General features: G+C 40.2%; 1 protein-coding gene across 4 annotated transcripts in view; it reads right to left on the bottom strand.

Annotated features, from left to right (window-relative positions):
• LOC149256663 (peroxisomal membrane protein PEX14-like) overlaps window positions 1-19,255 on the bottom strand; it is a 205,227-nt gene that overhangs the window by 27,143 nt on the left and 158,829 nt on the right. For 2 of the 4 annotated variants that reach the window (XM_089460815.1, XM_089460814.1), the window contains 3 exons: window positions 3,517-3,561; window positions 3,340-3,408; window positions 2,428-3,165 (listed from right to left, as the gene is read on the bottom strand). In XM_089460815.1, the coding sequence (XP_089316941.1) occupies window positions 2,431-3,165; window positions 3,340-3,408; window positions 3,517-3,561 (849 nt within the window). In that variant the 3' untranslated portion in view covers window positions 2,428-2,430. The remainder of the gene's footprint in view (window positions 1-2,427; window positions 3,166-3,339; window positions 3,409-3,516; window positions 3,562-19,255) is intronic. The other 2 variants (XM_089460816.1, XM_089460817.1) reach the window with 2 other exon arrangements.

The following is a 19,255-nucleotide window of genomic DNA, read 5'->3' as shown; positions in this document are numbered from 1 at the left end:
TGTGATTCTTTTATCTGTATGTTCTTCTTTTATCTTTTAGTTCATCAAGCAATTACCAAAACAATAACACAAGGACAACAGATGTAAGTGGACAGCTAGGGCAAAACCCCTATCTAGGGGAAAACCCAATCAACAATTCTTCCTTCAATAGTTTCTCGAGATAATCCAAGACACTAGACCCAGACAAAGACTTCCTCCACGCCAAGTCTTCCTTCAATAGTATCTCAAGATAATCCAAGACACTAGACCTCGACAGAGACTTCCTCCACGCCAAGTCAGCCCTCAATCCTTCTTACAAATGATAGTCCTTCCAAAGCAACTTTGACCCAGCAGTAGTAGCAGCAGCAGCTTCGAACAAACTAGAAAAACTTCGATCTCCCTTGATACACCTCAGATTGAGTGAGAGTTGTCCCAAAATTTCGATCTTGAGGTCTTCTATCTCCTTCCGGAAACTTGCACTTCTTTCTAGCTCCTTTTCTACCCCTTGCCAACTTTGTACTTTTCCAACTTCTAGCTTCAGAAATCGAACTGTGTGAGAGAGAGTGAGATGCTCCAAATGAATTCGAACTATCTTGTATATATAGCCTTCCAGGGAGGTCGAATTACTCTTCTTGAGGCCGACTTGGTGTGGAGGAGACTAAATTCATTTTTGACTCAAAAATAATTCTTTTTACATGATTCGAAAGCCCAAGAAGGGTCTCTTTTAATGCACAATGACTCAAAATAAATCCTAGAGGTCCTCAATGGGGACTTTGACCTATGACATGATGACCCAAGCATGAAACCCAGGGTTTAATAAGTCATAATAATAATAATAATAATAGTTTCTTCATTCTTTTGATAAGTACATCTCAAATACATTTATGAAGACTGAACCTAGTTACATATTTCAGCACTATGGTGCAAAATACATAGGTGGTGAAGGACTTCAGAGATGTATAAGGAAACACGAGCTAATATATATTTTAAGAAATAACTAATTGTGTCCTCCTCAAAAGGTACAAAGACATCGTTATTTAAAAATGGAATCTCATCTATTGTCAATGAAAGTAAAGAACTCGTACGAGGTATAATTCCTATATCTAAGCCTTTTTAATCTTTTCTCAAGGCAATCAAACAAGTTGAAAAATAAATAATGATGGAATCCAAAATTGTTTTTAACAAATTAAGGCAACCTTTCTTCAGGCAATATTTGAATATCTGGAATATCTCTCTTGACAAGAAAAGTGGAGACTAACTATATTAACTACATGTCAGACACTCTAAATACATTTGTGGTGGCATTAATAATCACATTTGTGGTGTCACTAATGATCCTAAAGAAGAATAACTCACTTTATAATATCATGTAACCAAACCTACAAAAGGCCTACTCTCCAAATTCAAAACTCCCTAATGAATAGGCACCACCACAATACAGGACCAACATCTTTTAGTTTCCTGCAATAACTGCAAAACCCAACTATTAATCATATTTTACAGAGACTTCCTTTAGTCAAGAGCACCATGTACATAATGAATAAGTCAAGGAACCTTGATTTGAAGCAAACTGTGACACACAAAATAGCTTGCACCCTTTGGAGCCATTTATATTCATCATCAATGGGGATCCACCTTCTATGAAGCTTCATTTCAATAGAAGGATTTGAGTTCATCATCTTGTACAATTATATTGTCCTAACAACTCCAGGTTCAAACCCTTCAAAGAGTAGCAACAAGTTCAAGCTTAGTCTTTCTTCATCAGGAAGGGTTCCAAAATTATTCAAAAAGACAGTAATGCCAATATCAATAAGCCCATTGCTTCTGAGCTATATCTTTTCTTCTCAATCCAATCATGTTTATGGAAGTCCTGAATATCCTTCGACTGGTTAATCCCAGTTTCTCTCAAAATGATTTCCCTCATACATGTCAAGCATACACAGACAGCCTTCACAAGCTGCAAAGCACCAAATGTTGTTAACTACCAATAGTAATGCCCCCTTCCATGACCCACCACATAAATGTGTCAAATCTCTCACATTTACATAGGTGTGTAATATTTCATGCCATATACATGAGACAAATTCACTATCCCAACATTATTTCCACGACACAAGAAGCATTATCTAAACAAACCAGAAAAAGCAATATATTGCATGACTAGCATGCTTTTAAGTATATTGCCAAAATCAGTAGCAGTATTGAAATGGTGACAAATTTCAATCAATTCTAGTAAATGTGCACAAAAACTCAGGAAGGGCAAGAAAGTAGACAATATCCAAGTAAACTGGCTATTTCGAGTGGCATATAATAGCTGCATGTTTATTTGCATCAGTGGCAGACATTTAAGAAAGCACAAAACATCAAAAGAATAATGTGAGTGACAAATATTCCTGACCAAATTCAAAAAAGGAACCAAAAGAAAGACAAAAATTAAGTATATGGCACCTTTTAATATGTGTGTGCACCTTCAGTCTCCTCAGCATCCTCCTTCGTAACCTCCTTGTACAAAGGTTTCTCATATGAATTTTCCTCAGTAAATGTAGAAAATCCATTAACTTCTTCTTTTCTGTTATCTGTGAGTTCATGGAGATCAGACGATGGCGACACATGAGCTTCCTCCTGTTGAATCATAGAATCCAATGGTGTAAATTGCCCATTAGTGGACTCCTGCCTTAGATCTGACATAGAGCTGTTTGGTGCTTCTGTTCTAGCCTCCAACTCTTCCTGTTTCACTTTTGACTTTGGGTGTCGAATTGCCTCTGCTGCTTGAGCCATAGCAAGTGGAGGTGTTGGAGGAGGCACCCAACTTCTGCCACTCAAACTATGCAAAGGTTTACTACCTGGACCATCAAATGTGCCAGAGACAGAACTGCTAGAAGATAAGCCGGGCATACTGCCATTTATCCCATCATCACCAGTCTCCATCTCAGTTATCTTCACACTGCTCTCAGGCACCTGACTTTTAACTGCCTTAAACTCTGATTCATTCCTTCGTCGCCACCAGAGGTCAGTATTGTCAGATTGACTAACAGAGACTGTGGTTGATTTTGTTTGCATGGTACTGAACCCATTGCCCATTGGCATTGCTCCTTCACTGAGCCCTGAAGAGTTTCCTACTTTCAAAAACTGAGCATGTGCATTGGGTATACCATTATTATTTTGTACTTGGATCTGTTCCCAGGGCTGTTAAAGTGACAGAAAATCATTTAAGAACCTAATAAGAAACGGACCATTCAAGAAGAAATGCAAATCCTAATGTCCAAATCTCAGAGAACACCTGTATTTCAATTATAAAACTATGTCGCAAAAGTAATAGAATAACATAGGTCAAAAATGCATATATAATGAATTGTTAACCTTCAGCTTTGGTTTTAATCTAGGATTAGATGGAGGTTGATTTGGATTTGGTGGCTTGTCATTTATTTCCTGCATAATATAAAGGTATGCTGAATAAGCAAAAAAATCAATCCGGCAACTAACTTGCAGTAGTGAGCAACACAGATATAAGGACAGAATGGAGACCGAAAATCCAACCTGAATTCCTGGAGGTTTCTCACCTCGCTCTACCATGGCCAAAACCTGTCAACAAAAAGGATACTAATTTTAACAAAGTAATCACTAATATATCTTCTAATAGATAATATAAGATGAAATAATTCTATTCATATCCACAGTGGACCAAAAGACTGAGTCAATGGAACTAGAAAATATAGCGAGTCACATCCAAAATCTGGGAGTGTCAAGTGTTGAGAAATCAAGTGTCAAGTGTTGAGAAATCAAGTGTAGTGAGATTAAGCTTGATTTCTCTGTCTTCATAATTACTTGTGAATGTTTCATCTCTTTTTATTACTTCTTAAGTGTTATTCATCAACCAATTACACAAATGTTCAGTCTATCTATAAAGCAAATAGAAATGAAAAACAAAAATTAGGCTCCAAGCTGTTGAAAATTGTAACTAGGTTTAGTTTTCATTATGATGTAATTGTAATCATGACATTGTATATTCTTTATAAGAAAGAAAAACGAAAGAAAGAGAAATTATATTTTAATTTGGAGTATGGGTTTCATACTCAAGTTTGAGTCAAAAGCATGTTCTTCGTGCTTTTAGGTCTTCTAGGTCTTGTTACCGCTCGAACTAGCAAGGGTTCTAAAGGGAATCCTAAAAGGGCAACTGCTAGGACAAGGGCAATAATGGAGACTTAGACCACTATAACCTCAGCTAAGGTTCCCTACTGTTAACAGACTTTCACCGATCGGAGGAGACCCGGTATGAAGACTCACTTACGAAGAATATATCAATGTAATGGATAAGAAATGATTCCAATCACCATTTCCAAGGAGAAACTCAAAATTAGGGCTTGCTTGCTTTGTAAGCAAGGTGTAGGCTTTTCTAGGAAAGGTTGATGAGGATTTGAGGGTTAGGTTTAGGGAGTATGTCATGCAATGGAGCTTCCTATTCCTCAAAATCCTTATGGAACTTGGATTCCTAAGTGATCCTTGAAAAGTTAGCTTTGATAGGAAACGGGACCACACGGGACCAAATGGACCCTAGGTTAGGTCAAGGGGCGAAGGTTTAGAAACCAATCATGAGCTTGACCTAAACAGGAAGAGAAGAGGATCAAAGAAAAAAAATTCAATGAAAGGTGCCACAATGATCCCTACGAGGTAACTAGCTCAAGGAAAACCAAGGGCAAGAATTGGTCTTTCAACTAGGGCTTGCGATATCTCAAGATCCCACTGTCGGAATCTCATGAAATTTGGAGAGCTTCTTTAGGACACACCAGCACAGTGGTGGACCAAAAATCGAAGTATTTGGATGGCTAGATTGTGAGATATTCGATGCCCTAGGTGACCTATGGGGATAGACGAAGAAAGAAGAGGAGAAGGTGAAGAAAAATAAGTTTTAGGGTGACCACCTATGATAGACCAGTGCCTAATCCTTTGGGAAGATTGGAGTAAACAATGATTATGAATACGGATTTGATTTTCTTGGTCAAGGAGGCCTTAAAGGAAGCTTCACTTAGCACTAGGGCAAAGGAGAGCAACTTCAAAGACTTTATACTTTGTTTTTAAAAATAGATGCCTTATCAAGATAAATTTCAACCATGAAATATCCCTAGGAACATTCACTCATAATGCATATAGCCCATACATGAAGCATCACTATTTAGAAACAAAATTTCCACAACTTCGCAATAAATTAGCTCTAAAATAGTGAAATCCCAGCAACAATGTATGTGACAAAATAGAGCAAAGTATAGCATTAAAATTGCACTTAAATGTATTATAGTATATCCAACCATCAAAAATTTTCCAAACAAGAAGCTCCAAGACAAGAGAAAATAATCCAATAATCCAAACATCGAAATTCATTCCATTCTCCAAATTTCGTCCACCAAGGATAGCGAAGTTCCCTAAAGAGACACAAGTGCAACCAAGTGATGATGCTAAAATGAATTCACATCACCTGTATTTATAAACTTCTAATGAGTTTGATTTAGCTAATTAGGCCTACATTAGCCCCTACAATAAAATAATGTGCAAAATAACTAACTTTTGGCGACAAGCCCACCAAACTAGCTCATAAACAAAAGATTAAGCCTCTCAAGAGGTTGAAATGAATAGTGCATGTCGTTGGGCCTTGGAGGAGGCCTAATGGAGTCCATATGTGCCATAATGTGTAGTTGAACTCCCAAAAGCAGGGAACAAGGGGTTGGCCCCTTATAATAACAAGGGGTGCTCCAAATGACATGTGAGGGCACACAAGTGTCCTCATGGGTCTCCAAACAAATCGAAGATGCTTGTAGATCGCCTGCAAGGGCTAGGATGATGGTGTAGGTGATGCCACATCATCGTGCAAGTCCCAGATCATCTGCCAAGTGTATGGTGCAACTTTGGGGCCAACTGGGCATGATGGATCCGATGCATCTTCCTCCTCCAATAAGTGAACCACGAGCAATCTTTGAATGGTTATGGGGATCCACGGAGTGTTGTCTAATGTTGTGGAGGCCCATGGCTCTCTACACACACCCTACATGTGCCAATGTAGCCCTCTGGGGCCAGGACCCCATATAGGGAGACCAGACCCAAATGGAAACCACCTGTAATCCTGTATAAGATCCAATGTGTCCCCGTGCCTCCCAGCACACCAAGTCATTAAGAAATCAAGTAAAAGAGTTTATAAACCATGGATGACAAGTGAGCACTTCATAATGGCATGCCCTTCCATAGTCAGCTTTGGCATGTGGTATTGTCTCCCAGCATCCTATTAGGTGGTTTCTACCTCTAAACTAGGTGGTATGTTTGTTGTACATCCTTCAAATGGTGGTGGCATGTGGCATAATGATGGAATGGAGTAGGGAATGAAAGGGAGCAACATGGATCACATGCCATCATACAAGGCCCTTCCATAGTCAGCTTTGGCATGTGGTATTGTCTCCCAGCATCCTATTAGGTGGTTTCTACCTCTAAACTGGGTGGTATGTTTGTTGTACATCCTTCAAATGGTGGTGGCATGTGGCATAATGATGGAATGGAGTAGGGAATGAAAGGGAGCAACATGGATCACATGCCATCATACAAGGGTAGCTAATAAAAGGGAAGCCCACACTTGGGTATATAATGTGTAGGAGGGAGCAATCGTGGTGCATGAGTTACCCCGTCCTTGATTTTTCCACCCTTCTCCATATGCCTTTTGCCTCTATATGATTTTTTTTAGTTAACTACTCGGGGCTCTAGCTAATGAGAGCATGATGCGTAAAGTATAGCAGTGGATACCCCTTTATAAGGTGGGGTAGTTCATCACCCACCGGGGGTTGGGACAATCATGGGTTCCTGAATGATAAAGGAGGCTCATCAAGGGCCATGTAGGAACCAGGGTGATGGCCATGGAATGGGGTAGAGCTCATGTCATGTTTTTTGCCCACGTGCTAAATGCTTTTGTCCCGACCATCTTTTGCATTTTGTGGTACAATTTCCTGTTGAATGTGGCCAATTATGCTTTTTCTTTTTCTTTTAGTTGCATCAACCTCCGGGCATCATTCCAAGCCCGACTCAAGATGTGAGGCAAGAAGAGGGAGTCATTGATCCTATGTGGACTCAGTGGAGGAATGTGGACCCATATGGCAGGATTGATGATTGGGGGTGTAATGAGCAGAAGGGGAGTAATATATGCGAATCAGAGAGCGAGACCACGCAACTAAAATTAGGGTTTCCCATGTAGTACCATCCCTAAAACCAATAGATCAGTAAAAGAGATCTCACGGGACTAGGATGCAAGGTTAACATCCCAAAAAAGACTTAGGGGACAAGAGCACAAACCTAGACCACTCTTTCCGCCGAACCACCCTATTAATCCGTGCCCAAAGTTTCCATGATAAATAAATTAGAATACTCAATTACCAAATAACAAGGCATACCTTTAGGTTTGGGAGGCCCACATTCAAACATACGATCATGGTGGATGGGTAAGGGACCACATGGCTAGCTCTGGTGGCACAGAAATGGCACATCGAGCTAGATGGTGGCTGTGAGGGGTTGTTGGCTGTCGAATGAGGACTATCATGGAGAAAAAAATTATCCTAGGGATATCACCCACAAAATGGTGGGTAACAGGCTATGTTGCACGGGTTCACGAACCCACGGGTGGGGTTCTCGAATCCATCCCAGGTTCTCGTCCCCAAGTACTAGATTTGGTTACAGATTCCTCTGAGAAGAACCCATAAGAATCGGGTTCTTCTATGAAGAACTGAGTTCTCCATTAAAAAAATTGGGTTCTTTTGTCTTGACAGGTACAGAGAACCCTGATGATGGGTACCTAGAACCCCAAAATTGGTTCTTTGGGGTTCATTTTAGTTTTATTTTTAAATTTGTAATTAATTTAATGGGCTTCCCCTACTATTCTAGGTAGCTAGTTCTTCATTTTGCAAGAGGAATTGGAGTATTTATGCCTTTATCCATTCAAAAAGTGAAATAGGTTGGGCTCAAAGAACGCAGAGAACTTAGTGTACATTCATAGCACACTTTGTCTCATATCTCGAAAAGACCCTAGGTACAAGGAGGGTCCTCTCAAGAGATGGGACCAATACACAGATGATGCTATGTGTGTGGACGAGGAGATACAACCAGATGGCCTTAATGAGCTACCTCCAGTTGTTATGGATGAGTAGGAGCCTCAAGATGAGAATGATTCCTACCTAGAGACCATGCTAACTAAAGATCTCAGTGATTCTGATGACACGGATGTTGATGGCTTGAGGAAGCCATTGTTCACTATTAGCTATTTTTATTTTAGTATTTTAAGATTTCCTAGTTCTTGTTTGGAGATGCATTAAGGCAAATTTCGAATGTAGTATGACAATGGACATATGTCATGATTGTTATTAATATGTAAACTCCAATTTTCACTTGATATCAAACTAAAAAATTTTAAATTCCAATGTGAATGTTGAATGTTCAATGATGTGCATGTTTAAATATTTAAAGTTTAAATCATAAATATTTTAGTTTTCTTGTTTAAAGTTCAAAAATATACAAATTCATATATATTATACTTTATAAAATATAATATTTATTTATTATATATATAAAGTATAATATACCCCGACGAACCCACGCACCCTGTTTCAAAAAATGACGTCGCAATCCCAGGGACCTGTACCCGTCCCCGTCCCTGTACACGTCTCCGCCCCCATCCCCTTCCCCGTCCCTGAACCCATGTTTCCTGGCAACATAGGTAACAGGTCTTTCTAGGATAAAGAATAATATTGGTCATGTGTCATCGTCCCATTTGGACTCAATGTAATGAAGAAAAATATTTATTTTGTCATGCAAAAGCCATGGATAAGCCCAAGACCAAGTCGGCCCAAGAACAAGATGAAGTCAACCTAAAGGAGGGGTATTCAACTCTCAAAAAAGGATATAAAAACAAGGGAGTTTGACCTCATTTTGACACTCACTCTCAAGCTAGTTCGATCTGCAATAGTGAACGTGAAGAAGAGTAGTTGGAGGACAAAGAAGAGCAGATGTCGCTAGGGTTTGTGAAGCTGCCAGCTACAAGAAGCCGAAATTCTAAAGCAATTGTAGGGGGCCGAAGTTGCAGGGTCAAAATTTTGTAGTTGGGGTCGAAGTTGCAGTACTTGTGTTGCAATATCAAAGTTTTGAAGTTGTTACAAAGCAGATATTGATGGGGGTTGACTTGGGTCTCGAAGAGTTGGTTGGTTTTGGTCTTTGGGTTTTGGAAGTCTCTTTGTAAAGCAGATTCTAAAGAAGAAGAGAAGCATTTTTCAGGGTTTTCCCCTTGCAGGGGCTTTTCCCTAGCTTGGAGCCTACATCTTGTGTACTTTGTCTCTTTGCGATCTTCTTGTTTTGGTAATTACTTGATGAACAGAATTAAAGAAGTAAAGAAAGATTATCTAACATCACAAGTAATTATCAAGCTAAGGAAAATAAAATATAATCTACGAGTCTCCAGATTTTCCAACATAGTTTCAGAGCTAAGGTGCAAGGAGACTGAAGATCACAGGTTAAGGGATATGAAGAAGGGTTTAAAGTTTCTTGAAAATCTCGCTATCTCTATCAAGAACTACATATTGAAGATAATCTCCATGTTGTCAAAGGATGAAGTTAAAGGAACTATGTTCTCCACTTTATCTGGCACCTTCAAGGACGAGAATGTATGGGTTATCGACAGTGGTGCCTCTGGACATATGACGGGAGAATGCAGTCAACATCAGACCTTGTCAAACAGAAATTCTTCTCATTCAATCAAACTTGGAGACAACAAAAGTTATCTAATAAAAGGCATTGGGTCTACATCATTAGAGCTCGAGTCAGGTGGAAATATTCACCTCAACAACATCTTATATGTTCCAGGTTTGACTGTAAATCTACTTTCTATTTCTTGTCTAGAGGATAAGGGTAATAGAGTTGCTTTATCAATGGCGAGTTGTTGGTTTGGGATAAGGGCTCTAGTATTAATGAAGCAAGGGTGATTGGGGTTCATGAGGAAACATTGTATAGACTCTATACACCTCTACCTCAAACCCTGGTCCACTTAGAAGTGAGTCCTTTTGAACTATGGCATAGAAGGTATGGGCACCTTCATTATAAGATTTTGCCATCCATTAGTCAAATGGTCAAAGGCATCCCTAAAATAAAGGATGATCATGAAGGGACCTGTAAGGGATGTGCTCTTGGCAAGAATGTAAAGAAACCATTTGCAAGTAGTGAAACCAGATCTAAAGAAATTTTGGATCTCATTCACCCAGATGTATGTGGACTTATGTCGATTAAGTCTCTTGGTGGGCATTAGTATTATGTAACCTTCATTCATGATCACTCAAGAAAGACTTGGTAATACCTTCTCAAGAAAAAGGATGACGTATTCGAAAAGTTTCAGGAGTTCAAGAATGAAGTGGAAAAGTTAACCGAGAGAAAAATCAAAATTCTAAGGTCAAACAATGGTGGAGAATACACCTCCAAAGAGTTAATAGCTTTTTGCAAGGAAGCAGGAATCAAGAGGGAGCTCATTGTTCCCTATAATCCTGAATAGAATAGCATGACAGAAAGGAAGAACTGTACTATTGAAAAAAGTCTTAGGGTTATGCTACAGGATTAAGATCTCCTCAATTCTTATGGGATGAGGCATGTATGACAGTTGTTTACTTGCAGAACCAAAGTCCTCACAGGATCCTCAACAACATGATTCTAGAAGAAGCATTTACAGGAAAGAAGCCACTTGTGGATCATCTTCGGATATTTGGGTGTCTATGTATATTCATATACCCAACGACAAGAGGAAGAAGTTAGATCCTACCAGTTTAAGGGGCATCTTTGTTGGGTATAGTGCTTCATCTAAAGCATACAAAATCTATATTTAGGATTATCAAATTGAGGTAAGCAAAGATGTCATCTTTGATGAAAACATAGCTTACAAGAAATCGCAGGATGTTCCAATTGACTCTGATGAAGAAGTTCCTATCTTTGAGGATACTCTAGGGACAATGATGGTCAAGAACTGGGACCTACTAAAGAAGATGTTGAAGGTCCTTGTGAACCTATACAACAAGTAATTGTTACAGAAAATTGAAAGAGGCCTATTTGGTTGAAAACTACTCTTCAAGAGGCAAAAGGACACATACAGCATCAAGGACATACAGGAAATGTAAGGCAGAACCTTCCTCCTATGAGGATGAAGCTAAGCATCAAGAATGGAGGAATGTAATGCAGGAAGAATACCAATCCATAATGAAGAACGATGTATGGGAGATTGTGCCTAGGCCAAGTAACAAATCAATAGTCACTTCAAAATGGATTTATAAGATAAAGCACGTTGCAGATGGGAGCATAGATGGAATGCAAGAATGGATGCATACCTCTTGAGACTTGACTTTACCGAGAGGACTGCAAATCCTAATCTATATATCAAGATGGTCCAAGATGAGCCAGTTGTAATATTCTTGTATGTGGATGCTCTACTAGTTAGAGGTGTAGATAAAGATAAGATAAGATAATTTTATTAATGTCCAACAAAGGAACATAATAGGTCAAAGGGACTGTCAGTTACAATGATTACATCATGCCAAGCCGGTGGACCAAACGGTCTCCTTTAACATTTCTTTTTAAAGAGCAAAAAATACATCTATAATCTAAGTAAATGTAAATGTAGAAGCTAGAAGTTTTCGGCTTCGAAACAAAGCACTACGATGAAGCAGAGAAGGAGAAGAAGAAAAAAAGGAGTCTCTTGTCCAGTTCCTACTCGTAACATCCGAGGTCGAGAGAAAAAAATTGAGAGAAGCTTGTCAAAGTCCGCTGTCCTGTGGGCATACTGGGCTATTGCTGCTATCGCCTGGAGGTTCTAGGGCGCCTCCCAGGGGTGGATCCAATCATGGAGCGTTGGTGCACTCTGGTGGGTCGGCCACCCCAGGATCGCACTGATCTGGTCTCAGTGTCTGTGGGTCAATCAATGGTTCTTTTGGTGCCCCGCGCTGATGGTAGCGCCCTAAAGAAGTCCGTGATCTTCTACGTGGTGTCCGATCTGGTGGGGCGCTGAAGAAAACGGGCCCAAAATCTGAAGGCCTCCTAGAGATAAAGTGCAAGGCATCTTAGATCAACATATCTGAGGAAGCTGGTCAAAGTCTGAGAAGACCTAAAGAGACAATGGAAACGACCTCGAATCTTGTAGTACGCAAGGCATCCGAAGATGAAGTGTGTCTCTGTCTCTATCTCCTGTAAGTGGCAAAGCTAGCAAATCCTATCTGCCCTATCGATGTGGTGATCTGTCTCCACCCGGAGTCTGTGAGACCCAACTCTGAGCTACCCGAGGGGGATTCTAAGGGCATGCATCCAATGCTGGAATGTGTACTGGGGTCTGATGATGAGCCCATCCCTGATCTCCAGGCAATGCTCTATGTACAAGGCCATTTTCAGACGCAACCCATTGGGAGGATTGGTCCATGTAGTTTGAATGTATCATCTGTAAATATCCTCCTTAATGATTTTATTCAGCTCTTGCTGATTGGGAAGGAGGTGGCATGGAGCATTCAAAGAGTACTGAAAAGGAGGGAGATGGTCAATCTGGATTCCTGAAGCCTCCAGAAGCTCTGTCACACCAGTGTACCAACATTTGGATCGGACTGTCTGCATACAAGCGATGTTCGGAGCAATATGCTAAATATGGGTATCTATCTCAACCCTTCCTCGCGTCTGCCAGGCCTCGGAGGCTGTGCAGGAGCGGCACTAACCTGAATATCACCTCTAGGCAGAGAGGGACCCCAAATCTCTAAGCCGTAAAGTACTGTGGGGCGAATCAAAGTGTTCATGATGCTCATTTTGGACGAGATGTCCTGGAAATGGTGCCGGAAACATTTCCTCTCCAAAAGGGCTAGGGAGCCATACCCTTTGTTGATCTGAGGCTAAAGGGCTGGCCGCAGGCTGAAGCGAGGCCCTGAAAACTGAACTCCCAAATATGTATAGGTGCTGACAATATCGATCTCTTATCCTTTAAATAGGAAGTGGAAGTCCGAGGTTTTCTTGACTCCATTGAAGATAATCACTTTGGTTTTACCCAAGTTCACAGTTAGATGACTCCAGCCACAAAACGCTGCAAGAGCATCCAGCTGTCTTTGAAGGCCTTCTTGGGAGGAGGCAATAAGGGCAATATCGTCTGCAAAGAGGAGGATGAAAATCAGGACCTGGTGAAGAAGACACCCATCTGTATCCTGGATATGCTCTCGGAGGAAAGACTCAAGCTCATCGATATAGATCCCTAATAAAGTAGGAGAAAGGGGGCATCCTTGCTTGACTCCAATGGTGCTTCGGATGAAATCCGACATTCCTCCGACTGGGAGGAGATAGCCAAGGACGGCCTCATAGAGGCGCATGGTAGCTGTCAAGAGGGTCGAGGAGATGCCAATCTCTCTTAGTCTCTAGAAAAGATCTTCCCTCGGGACTGAGTCAAAGACCTTCCGAAAGTCTACAAAGCAACAGTACACTTTAGAGCATCAATGTCTAGCCTCCTTGATCACCGCACGAAGAGTAAGGATGTGGTTGATCGTCTGGTGGTCTGGGTGGAATCTTGCTTGGCCCTTGGCCCTAAGTTGTCTCTGCTCAAGGAAATGGGAGTGTCCTGTGGAGTGTTGTAGCATATAGCTTGGAGAATGTGTGCCCAACCATGATTGTCCTGTAGTTGTTGGGGTCGGAAGTAGGCCCTGACTTGTGGATCAAGTAGATAATGTGGTGTGACCAACCATCCGGAAATCCATCCTAAACCACCTGGTTGAAAAGGTCCACCAGATATCCTACTAGGGGGCGAAGTCCATGCTTGAAGAATTTTGCCTGGAAGCCTTCTTCATTTGCTGCCCTGCTGCTATTCATTGTCCATACTGCCTCTATGATATCTTTGTCGGAGAAAAGGTGGCAGGAGGTGAGGGGGGAAGTAACCTGAATCAGAGGCAGCCCAAGAATGTCATACAGCTGGGAGGTGTGAGAGAACATTGAGGCAGGATCAAGGTCGACTGGGGAAATTTACTGGCAAAATTTCTCCTTTGGAGTGATATTCCTTTCAGTATTGTAAGGAATAATCCATTTTTCCAACCTGCTTTTGATGCTATTGCAACTGTTGGCCCAAGGTACAAAATCCCTTCTTATCATGACATGAGAGGTCGGATTCTTCAAAATGAAAAGCTTGACTGCACCAAAAGATTGGAGGATTTTAGGGCATCATGGGCACAAACAGGATGCACTGTGATGTCAGATGGTTGGACTGACCAAAAGGGGAGAACCCTTATAAACTTCTTGGTTAGTTGTCCCAAGGGGACTATATTTATCAAATCCGTTGATGTATCTGCACAAATCGAAGATGCAAGAACTTTATGTGATTTGCTAAATGTGTTTATTTTGGAGGCGGAAGCAGAAAATGTTGTCCAAGTCATAACAGACAATGCTGCAAATTATGTTGCTGCTCGCAGGATGCTTATGGACAAGCATCCTAATTTATTTTGGACACCTTGTGCTGCACACTGTATTGATTTGATGTTGGAGGACATAGGGAAAATTTCCTTTGTCAAAGATATTGTTGAGTCATCCAAAAGCATTACAAAATTTATATATAACCATACATATGTGCTTAGCTTGATGAGAAGATTCACCAACAACAAAGAGTTAGTGCGCCCCGCCATTACACGGTTTGCCACCAGTTTCATCTCTTCAATCTCTCTTATATATGTGGGATGTGAAGAGAATGTTTCTTTCAGAGGAGTGGCGTGCTTTGCCAATGAGCTGCAAACCAGAGGGAGAGGCCATATGCAGACTAGTTTCATACCAAGAAGACTTCTGGGCGGGAGTGCAGGAGGTGTGCACCATTACTGAACCTTTGGTAAAGGTTCTTCGGTTAGTTGATGGTGAGAAGCCCGCAATGGGCTATTTGTATGAGGCCATGGACAGGGCCAAATAAGCCATTCGGGGCTATTATGATGATAAGGGAGATGAGGGGTTTCAGAGACAACTCCTCCTATGGGGAGTGATTGATGAGCGATGGAACAACACACTCCATCGTCCCATTCATGCTGCTGGGATTAATCTAAACCCCGCATTTTTTTACGCATGTGGGTTTGTATTTGATGCTGAGATCATGGATGGATTCTTATCCTGTGTCCAGAAGATGGTGCGATCTCCAGCAGAACGTACAGAGATCTCTAAAGAAATTGAGACATATAGGATGGCAAGTGGCACATTTGGCTTTGACATGGCTGTGACTGATAGGACGATTAAAATGCCAGGTATTTTTTGGTTTGTAACTTTATTTCAAATTTCATTGTCTCTTCAAATTCCATTTTTTCTTATGTTTATTTTAAATTTTATTTGTAATTTTGTTGTAGATGCATGGTGGAGAATGTATGGTGCCAGGGTACCCCTTCTGCAAAAGCTTGTCATTCGAATCCTCAGCGAAACATGTAGCTCCTCAGGATGTGAGCGCAACTGGAGTGTATTTAAAAAAATACACAACAAGAAGCGCAACAGATTAACAGTTAAAAATTTAAAATATTACAAATTTCCAAATAAATTTTTGAATTCATTAAAAAATATTTTTTTTATAATTATTAATTATTATTTCATTATCTTTGTACAGGTTGGAGTCCCAGTGACTTAATGACATGGTCTACGTCTACTACAATCTTCGATTGTGGGTGAGGCAACTTGAGAGGACACCTGATATGGAGGCCATCTCATTGGATGGGATTGACACCACTGCTACATGGAGGGTTGAGGCCGAGAGGCCTCTCATGGAGTCTGCTGATGATTGGTTAGTGCAGGATGTAGTGGAGGGGGAGGAGGAAGAGGAGGTGACACCACCTGCCCGGGCTACCCCTGCCACCAGTAGAGGACGTGGTCTACCTCCTATAGCTCCTACTCCTAGTTCTTCAGCTTCTAGAGCACAGCAGACTCCACTGCCAACTCCACCAGCACCAGCATCTACATCTAGAGGGAAAGGGAAAGCTATGGCATTTTCTCGCAAGAGGGGCAGAGGAAATCAATAGTATTAGACTTTAGTTATTTTGTTCATTTCATTGTATATGACATTATGACTCATGAGATACATTATTATATTTTTTTGTTGATATTTTGACGCTGAGTTGGGACTCAGGAGTCAGGACTTACTATTCAGGACATGATTCACTGTTATGTGTGATTTTAGCACTAGAAATGATATTAAACATCTTATATATTAGTTCTTTTATCATATTTATGTGTCAATGTATTTATTTGATGTTGTAGATGGTTTAGATATTAAAACAAATTTAAAAAATGAATATTTTTGTACCAAACGATTTTTTCCCGATTATTACCGATTTTTTCCCGATTATTACCGATTTTTTCCCGATTATTACTATTTTTTCCGATTTTTTCCTCACGTCGATATTATCCTAATAACGACTAGTGCAACATTGCAATGAACCTCCATACCTTAAAAAGGGTATCCACTGCTATATCTCACACATCATGCTCTTACCCCTTGAGCCCGAGCAATTAATTAAAAAAATCATAAAAGGGAAAAGGCATATAAAGAAGGGTGGAAAAATCAAGGTCAGGGCACCTCATGTACCACGATTGCCCCCATCTATACATTAAATACCCAAATGTGGGCTTCCCTTTTACTAGCTACCCTTGTGTACCCTAGCATATGGCCCAGGGCTACCCGTTTTCATTCCCTACTCCATTCATCTCTTTATCACATGCCACCTCCTTTTAAAGGATGTACCTTGGACATATTATCCCATTTAGAAGTAGAAACCACCTAATGGGATACTTGGTTAACCTCATTTGAAGCTTGGAGACATTAGCACATGCCAAAGCCCATTATGGAAGTGCATGCCATTATGAAGTACCCACCTGTTGTCCAAGGTTTGTAAGCTCTTTTACTCAATTTCCTTGATGACTTGTTATACTGAAAGGCTAGGGGATGCATTGGATCTTATGCACGATTGCAGGTGGTCTCCATATTGGGTTTGGTCTCCCTATAGGGGGTCCTGACCCTCCAAACAACTACATTGGCACATATATGGTGTGTGTTATTCGACCTCTTGAGAGACTTGTTGTTTTGTTTATGAGCTAGTTTGGTGGGCTTCTCACCAGAAATTAGTTATTTGCACATTATTTTTATTTTATGGGCTAATATAGGCTCAAATAGGTAAATCGAACTCATTATGAGAGTATAAATACAAATGATGAGAATTCATTTCTCATCATCACTTGGTTTGGACTTGTATCTCTCTTGATATTTTTGCTATTCCTTCTTGGTGGATGGAATTTTTGGAGCATGTATGAATTTTGATGTATAGATTGTCTTTTCTTGTCTTGGAGCTTCATGATTGGCAAGTTTATTGGTGGTTGGATATATGGCACTTGGCATATGACCCAGGACTTGTATGTTGATGTGACGTCACTTACACCATCATTTGAGCCCTTACAGATGGTCTAAAGGCATCTTCGACTTACTTGGAGACCCATGAGGTCACTTGTGTGGCCTCATAGCCATTGGGAGCACCACAGGTTTATTATGTAGAGAACAAGGTTCCAACCCCTTGTCCATTACTTTTGGAAGACCAATTCATCATTTTGGCACTTAAGGACTTCATCAGACTTCTCAAAGAGCCCAACGACATGCATTATTGATTATCCGACCTCTTGAGAGACTTGTTATTTTGTTTATGAGCTAGTTTGGTGGGCTTCTCATCAAAAATTAGTTATTTGCACATTATTTTTATTTTATGGGCTAATATAGGCCTAAGTTGCATGAAACGGGAAAACGGAAACGAGTTTCCGAAACGGGAAGCGATACGAAACGCGACCTCCCCAAATTTTGGAAACGGGGAAACGTGAATATATATATATTAAAAATATTTAAAAATTATTATTATATATATGTGCAATCATAAAGCATTAATGATACATTATAATTTATTACATTTAAACATTAAGATTAAATTTACATCACATTTACTCATGAGCCATGAATGATCACATAATGAAAATAAAAATATAGGAAAATCCAAAAGCAACCTTTATTATATATCCAAGGGCAAAATCTCAAAATCAGCCTTTATTTATATTAGTATATGAGGCTGCAAGTACAATAAAGACTATAAGGCTACAAGAACTATAGAGACAAGTCACAAAAGACTAATCCTCATCATAACAATCCTCATCAAAAATAGAAGCAGCACAATGCTCAACAGTGGATGGTAGTGCTGAAGAAGATGATGCACCAATTCCACTTCCAGATTCGGCCTCAATATTCAGGGCAGCAAGAGAGAGATCCAAATCAGGATTTTCTGCATCCACATCCCATTCTTTAGAAGGACCACTGTTGTATTCTGGAAGGACCACTTGTTGAATAGTGTGATGAGAGAATGAGACAAATTTCTCTTTTATAAGTTTAGAATAGGCTTCTAGAATTTACTGGAAACCTAAAAAAAAAAAAAAAACAAATTAAAATAATAATAATAATAAAAAAAACACATTACAACTGGGAAACGTGGCTTGTACGGCCGGGAAACGTGTTTCCGGCCGTACTGCCACGTTTCTGTTTCGGGAAACGTGGCAGTACGGCCGGAAACGCGTTTCCGCGTTTCGTACCGGTTTCCAGCCGGAAACGGCCCCCCCCCACGTTTCCTGCAACATAGATATAGGCTCAAATAGGTAAAATCGAACTCATTATGAGAGTATAAATACAAATGATGAGAATTCATTTCTCATCATCACTTGGTTTGGACTTGTATCTCTCTTGATATTTTTGCTATTCCTTCTTGGTGGATGGAATTTTTGGAGCATGTATGAATTTTGATGTATGGATTGTCTTTTCTTGTCTTGGAGCTTCATGTTTGGCAAGTTTATTGGTGGTTGGATATATTCTCTTACATGTAAGTACAAATTTAATGTTATTATTCTTTTACTTTGTCACATTCATTTAAAATGAGATTTTCACTATACTAGGGCTAGTTGTTGCATGCCTTTACTGTGAAATTGTGGAATTATGTTTCTATATAGCATATCTCTATGTATGGGCCATGTATAGTGAAGGAATTCTCCTAGGGATAATTCTATGGTTGAATTTATCTCCATAAGCAACTTCAACTTGCAAAACGAAGTAAAAAAGGTTGTAAGGTCACTCTCTTTTGCCCTAGTGACAAGCGAAGTTCATCTTAAGGCCTCCTTGACCTAGAAACGAAGTCTATCTTCATATTCTTCCTAACTCCAATCTCCCCAAAGGATT

This window comes from Pinus tabuliformis, chromosome 7 (genome assembly GCF_031772625.1).
Source record: "Pinus tabuliformis cultivar Carrire ecotype Pingquan chromosome 7, CPIR1, whole genome shotgun sequence".
Lineage (NCBI taxonomy): Eukaryota > Viridiplantae > Streptophyta > Pinopsida > Pinales > Pinaceae > Pinus > Pinus tabuliformis.
Note: the sequence above shows the minus strand (reverse complement) of the source record. Positions and strands in the feature narration are given on the sequence as shown.